The following is a 7,219-nucleotide window of genomic DNA, read 5'->3' as shown; positions in this document are numbered from 1 at the left end:
ATCCTCGGGACGACGGGTCGGGTCACACGCTGGTCAAACAAAACGACGCCGCTTTTGGCGTTCGACCTAGGCACAAAAAGCGGTCTGTTTTACCTGATTATAAAAGCCAAGTTTTTTTAAAAATTTCATTTTCCTCATTCTTTTCCAGAAAAAGCTAAAAACTCTCCCCCAAATCCTCTCAAGCTTCTCCTCTCCGGTGGAGCCACGATTCTTGGGACCACCGCTGTCGCCGTCACGGTCAGTCGCTCCGACCACCGTACACGGTGGTAAAAATCGCCTGTGGGTAGATTTTTCTTCTCTTTTTTATATTTTTATTTATTGAATATATGTGTTGTTTTATTAAAATGGGGATAATATATGTAAATAAATTGAAAAGAAAAAGAAAATAGACCTTAGGCTTGTTGTTTTGGTTCTCCGATCTACGATATGGGGTATTCCACTTTTGATGTTGCTAAAGTCTCTATTTTTTACTTGAAATCGAATATTGTTTGCTTTTTATTTCTAAAAAAAATCCGAATGTTACAAATGGTTTTTTGATTTGGCCTCTTATAGGTATTTTTTCGACAACTTGCTTCTTGTTTTCTGTCTCTTCTTCTTTTATTGCTGCAGGTAAACGGTGGTGGAGCAGAGGGGAGCACGTGCTGGCGGCTAGGGTTTCTGTTTCTTTGGTTTTGGTGTTTGCTTAGGTTACTGTTGGGCTTAGTGGGTTAGTAGATAGGTTTTGGGCTAGGGATTTAGTGGTTTTGGGTGTAGTGGGTATTTAGTGAGCTTGGATTTGGGTCCAAAATTGGGCTTGTACATGAGTAATATAAAAAGAAGTGTAGTTCGAAATAGTTTGAGAACATGATGATGATGATGTCATTTTTATAATTTGTAATAATGTATTAAATTTAGAATATTTATATATAAATATCTATATCTCAATATTAATAAATAAATAAAATTTTGAATTTAATATAATTAAATTTAATATAATTCTAATTTAAGATTTTAAACTAAAAAAAACATTCTAAAAACACTGATGAAGATGACTTTGAGTAAAATAAAATTTGACAACTCTTTTTTTACCATGGATATAGTGTAGGCTTTGGGGGTTTTAAAAGGTTTAGTGGTGTGGGAATCCGGGTAAACAGGCCTGGAAAAGGTTGCTCGAATTTGACCTTTCTATGTGAGGCCTGTATGTTGATTTCCATGACCTGGAAATCGATCTCTGCCGCCCGTTTTCCGCCTTCGCAGTTTGCCAGGATTTGACTCAATAGGCCACGGCCCCAAGCCTCAAAATCGGTGTCACTGGACCCATTTTGCTCTGTTCAAGGTTGCAAAAAAGCTTGTCGTATTTTGATCAACTATGCTGATATGACCGCTTTCATTTTACTGGTTTTTGGGTAAAAAAGGCCCTAATTATTATATTATTATTTTTTCACCTATTTTTCAATCCAGCTGACAAAAAAGAAATTGTCAGGCTGAAATTGGTTTGGTGAAATAGATTTTGGCTGATAAATTTAAAATGTATTCTAGTTGAGAGTGGATGAATGATATATTTATTTGTGGTTAGTATAAAAATGTTGGTAATATTTAAATTAGATATTATAATAATATTATAATGTAAGATAAAAATAAAATAAACATAATACATCCCATTATTTATCTAAATTTATCTTTAGTCAATATAAGCATATGACCAATGTTTTATAGTTGAGAATCTATTTTTAGTTAATATAATACCAATCAAATTAATAGTTAATTAGTTAAAATCATTTTGACTATTAATTTGAAGATATCCTTTATGTATATAATTAACTAAATATTCAATTTTATTAAATTAATTTTTAAAGTGTAAAATATTAAAATAAATAAGAATTAGATCATAAATGAATACCTTAATAGAAATCATTATCCGAATAAATAAAATTAATTCGAATAATATATGAAATATTCAACATTGTTCCAACCAAAACTAAAACATAATAATATGGAATAATCGACTTTTTACTATCCCTTTTCTGATGGGCAGAAAAGTGAGAAAATCTTAATTCCGTATCCGAGTAAGAGTATCCATGTAACCAAACATATCCACTATAATATCTACAAAACTTTTCTTGCTTAGTTAAACCCCTCAAACTGCAAATACTTGAAGGCTTAAACCTCTATTTTTTTCATTTTCAAAAAATGGCTCTCCTCCAAATCCACACACTTCCTCACCAAATTCCTTCACTTTCACCCATTGTTTTTTCATCAAAAACCCATTCCCAAAACTCACTCTTCTTCTCTACAACAAAGGTTAGACCTTTCTCACTTTCAACACAACCCAGAAAGCTGCTTTGCAAACCCCCACTTGGCAAATATGTCAGGGAAGATTATCTTGTGGTAATTCTTCTTCTTTCTTCTTTAATTTATTTTTATTTTCATTTCTGGGTTTGTTTTGCTTTGTCATTTGCACTATTGGGTTTCTGTCGAAATTGGAAAAAAAAAGGAAGATAAATGAAGTGCTTTTATGACTTTCATTTTTTTAGGTTATTCATCACTGGAAAGATTAAGTGAAATTATTGATTGTTGACTTGGAATTCAATTGTATTTTTCGTTTTTGTTTCTCATTAATCTTCCCATATACATATAATTCAGTTTGTAGCTTTTTTCCCTGTTGGGTTGCTGAAATTTTGAGAAAATAAAATAGAGGAATTTGAAGAGTATTAATCCTGTTATTATACTTCTTTAGATAGATTGTTTGTAAGGTTGGCAAAACAAAATAAAAAATGGAAGGGGCTGGTGGAAAAGTACTGTATATACTAAAACCATATATATACAACAATCTTTTATATAGGTATAGGTATATGTATATGCATATGTATCCATATACAAAATAATTGTATATGGTGAAGTTTTGTTCATTAACAAAGTTATTATACATATTTGTACAATATTAAACTAAAAATCATTAGTAAAAAGTGGGTTGGGGCGACTAGGAGTAATATGGAATGACTATATATGTAACCAACATCTATGGAGGCAAATGTTTTTCAGTACCCATGCAGGAGCAGGGAATGAGGTGGACTAAGTCCTGCTTCCACCCGCATCCTTGCCTTTGCTATTGAGAAATAGAATCAATTGATGAATAGAGGATACTAATTATTAATGGAAACTTTGGTAGGAGGATGCTTTTCATTTTCTGCTTTTGTCCATAATGAAATGGTGTATTATTGACTTTTGAAAATTGATGACTTTGATATTGTCATTTTGGGTGAGCAGAAAAAGATGTCATCTCAAGAAATTGAGGAGCTAGTAAGAGGGGAGAGAAGAGTACCCATAATTATTGATTTCTATGCAACATGGTGTGGGCCTTGTATTTTGATGGCTCAAGAACTTGAAATGGTAAGCTTTATTTTAACTCTGGATTATTTATGAAAACGATAGGATGACTAATATTTAATGTTTTGTCTGAGTTGGTTGAGTTTGAGGTTCTTTCAATTTTGAACATATTTTACAGTAACCATCGAGAACTTGAAATGGTAACCTATCCCTATGTTGCTCCCACTCTTTATTTTCTTGAAATACCTGTGTTCGATGCATATCCGGACATGGGTATGAGGATATGACTCACCAAAAAACATCTAAATACATGGAAAAAATTTACTCATGCTGGACGCTACTTGTATCTAATGCTTCCATCCAAGTCCGATTGACATAAGCTTGTCCAGTTGTCCTCCACCATCATGAATATGCAATTAATTCCTAAGCCTTTCAAATCATTTTAAGAGAATTTTCTGACTATCCTAGAACTTGTGCTACGTTTACATGTTGTCCGAATTGATAGCATTCATGGATAAGGATAGTATTTTTGCTATCTGAAGGACGTATCAGTTTGGCCTGTATCTCAATTTTGCAATAAAATTTTACCGGAATAAACTGCAATCATACTAATGTAATCAAGTAGAAGATGAAACTATGATTTCGTTTCTGCCAAGATCTGGTCTGGATGCGGTACTTACCAAAATAGATTAATTTCATAGTACAGGTTATCGGTGAGGAAATTATATTTCAGATTGCATGATAGACTTTCTGGATCTTAGGACTGAAAACAAGCCCATGCACTAGACCATTGATGAAACCTAAAAAATGGGTAGTGGAAGGCAAGTCCATAACCTGAAACTTCCAGATATTTAGTTGGACTCATGTTATTGAAGTAGTTCCGTGAAATAGGACAAGTATAGTATGGGGCTTTTGTTTCTCTTCCAGAACTCTAGGAAGGTTTGTGACACTCATTTCTCTCCTTGAGAGTAGCCTTTGTGGTAGAACTAAAGGAGCAGCAATGTTATTGACATTTTGTACTACAGAATAGACTGCTAACTAAAGATGCTGTCGTGAGTTTTCTGCAAACATTTTTGACATAGCATGAACTTAAATGTTGGTGGTGGGTCCATTGAAATGGCATTGAAAAATGCTGCAGTTTTGCATTTAATGCTCAAGTAAGATGCTTTCTGAAATTTCTCAGTTTCAACACAGTTTTTAAAGTAGCTTATATGTTTTTGAAATATTTTGGGATGCCGATTTCTGGGAAAAGTGGCAGAAACACTGCCCTTAACTATGTTATGTGCTAGAAAAAGTCTAGGAATCACCTTGCAGAACTTAAGTAACACTTTCCCCCATTTCTTCTCAAATTAAATTCAGACATTTGGTTGCATTAAACTGGGTTTTGCCTTTATATTCGGTTGCTTTGCTATAAAAAGTTTTGGAGTCAACTGGATTACTTATTTTTGTTAACTCACCTAAGTTTCTACTCGTTAACATGTAGGACCAGCTTGATTTGTTTGATCCGGTTTGAAGATTAAATCAAGTATAACCGTTTAGTTTTTTCTTTCTCTTTTTAATCACAGCTAGCAGTGGAGTATGAGAAAAATGCAATTATTGTCAAAGTTGATACCGATGACGAGTATCAATTTGCGCAAGATATGCAGGTAAGTTTCAAGTAATATTTATTCCTCAACTACTTTTTCACAATTTGTTTCTCTAGTTGTGGTCTCGACACTACATTTTTCTTAAATGTATCCATGTCTGACTCATATTCGAACAAGGTATGGGGACATTACCCTCCCAGAACCCTTCAAGTATAGGGGAAAAGAACTTTTTAAAAAATGAACATATTCGTTGGATGCATACCCGTATCTGACACGTCCAAATCCAAGCAACCATTCACCTGATTAAAGTAGCTTCTTTCCAAATGTCAATTTGACTAGAAGTCTTCCAGTCATTTTAGTAAAGTAGTGAGTGAATGGAACTGGAAATTCTGTTGTACCAGGTTAGAGGGTTGCCTACTTTATTCTTCATCAGTCCTGATCCAAACAAAGAGGCAATCCGGACTGAAGGCCTTATTCCGATACAAATGATGCGGGATATACTAGACAACGAGATGTGAGAAGAAGAAGACTGATTATTTACTGCATAACCGAATTAAGGTACCAGATTTTGCTTCAAAGTGTTAATATATATTTTCCGGTGCTGATTTGATGCACAATGTAGTAGGGAAACTGTATGATGTTGTAGCAAACTTGGGATGGAGTTTAAACATATTTATGATCTAGTTGTTGTATAGATGGCATGTCAACTATCTCTTTGTCAAAGGATTATAAACTAGTTTAATTGAGGGAATTGCGTTGAGATTTCGTTATCACTAATGTAATTTGATTATTTCGTTATCACTATTATTTTCTTAATCAAAGATAATTTTTTATGGTATACATCAAGCTTAAAAGACTAAAAAAGAAAACCCTTAGACTATATATGTAATTAAACTTAAGAGGATTAGAAGAAAAGCTGGAAGTGACAAGGTGATGAAGCTGCTGGTGCTGATGCCCTTTTGACCACTTCCTATGCTTTGCATATTTTGTTTCCATGGTTTCAAGAGTAAGAATGCAAAGCCCATTCCTACTGGACCTCTCCTCCAAGCAATGTAAAGAATAGATACTGTAAAAGTACGAGGGAAGCCTTTTATACTCAAGGATGGATTGTTTTATTGAAAAATGGGTAAATTGGTTCTTGTGTATTTCGAAAAGTGCAAATTAGCTGATCTTAAATTTTTTTGTTAAATAATAATGTGAAAAATGCTGAAAATTACTTTTTTATGGGTAAACTATGAAAATGGGTGCATTTTGTTCTATTTTAGTCACCCAATTATTAATTTTTTTAATTTGGTTATTAAATTTTTCAAAATTAAATATTTTAATCATTCTGAATTAATGTGAGTTTTTTATATTAGTCTAGTAACAGAATTACATCTCTAATGTTTATACATTTTATAAATTTGATTTTAAATATACAAAATTTAACAAATTTAACTCCCAATGTTTACAAAATTTGTCATTTTAGTTCTAGTTCAAAAAAAGTAATAAATTTGGCATTCAACATTTACAAAATCTATCAATTTATTCTTAACTCTAAAAATTTTAAAATATTAGAAAAAATATTTTTAGCCTTTTATAATCTATTCGCTAACCCATGTGAGATATTAAAATAAGACAAAAAATACCCTCATTGAGGTCACTTGTAACAAATTTTTTTACTACAATGTAGGTTTCACATTGGACTAGAGGTGAGCATGGGCCAGGCTGGGCTCAACTAAAAATGTAGTCCCGTTTGCTAGGCCCGGCCCAAAAAATGGGTTTAAAATTTTGTCCAAGCTCGATTCAGATAAAAATGCTAAAATTTAGGCCCCACTCAAGGCTTCCATATTAATTTTATATTATTTTTAAATTATTTTAAAATATATATAATACATCAAAAATACTAAAACATCAAAATAAATATTTCCCAACAAATTGAAAATAAATTTTAAAAAATATATATACTTAAATAACACTAAGGTAGATACAATTTAACAAGCAAATGTCTCTAAAATAATAACAAAATTAACAAATATCTTTAAAATAATAACAAAATTAACAATAAAATAAGTTTTATACAATATCCAAACAATAACAACAAAATAGTAGCAACATAATAGTAAAATAGTAGCAAATAGAGAGAAAACAACAAGAAAATAATATTAAAAATTATATTTTTTTGTCCTTTAGTGAATTCGGGCCGGGTCGGGCCGGGCTGGTCTAGGGCCAAAAATGCCTTACTTGAGGCCCGACCCATTTTTTAAACGAGTCTTATTTTTTTGTCCAAACCCATTTTTTCAGCCTATATTTTTACCCAAACCCTCCCACATTTCGGGTGGGCCGGC

The 7,219-nt window shown here is 32.5% G+C and overlaps 1 protein-coding gene across 1 annotated transcript; it reads left to right on the top strand.

The window, feature by feature from the left end:
* Window positions 1-2,101: 2,101 nt before the first annotated feature.
* LOC108487330 (thioredoxin-like protein CITRX, chloroplastic) lies at window positions 2,102-5,643 on the top strand. The gene is made up of 4 exons (XM_017791643.2): window positions 2,102-2,367; window positions 3,247-3,369; window positions 4,872-4,952; window positions 5,294-5,643. The coding sequence occupies exons 1-4, from the start codon at window positions 2,170-2,172 to the stop codon at window positions 5,408-5,410; spliced, it is 519 nt and encodes a 172-aa protein (XP_017647132.1). The 5' UTR covers window positions 2,102-2,169; the 3' UTR covers window positions 5,411-5,643.
* The last annotated feature ends 1,576 nt before the right edge of the window (window positions 5,644-7,219 follow it).

The sequence above is a fragment of the Gossypium arboreum genome, unplaced genomic scaffold, assembly GCF_025698485.1.
Source record: "Gossypium arboreum isolate Shixiya-1 unplaced genomic scaffold, ASM2569848v2 Contig00347, whole genome shotgun sequence".
NCBI classification, from domain to species: Eukaryota; Viridiplantae; Streptophyta; class Magnoliopsida; order Malvales; family Malvaceae; genus Gossypium; species Gossypium arboreum.
Note: the sequence above shows the minus strand (reverse complement) of the source record. Positions and strands in the feature narration are given on the sequence as shown.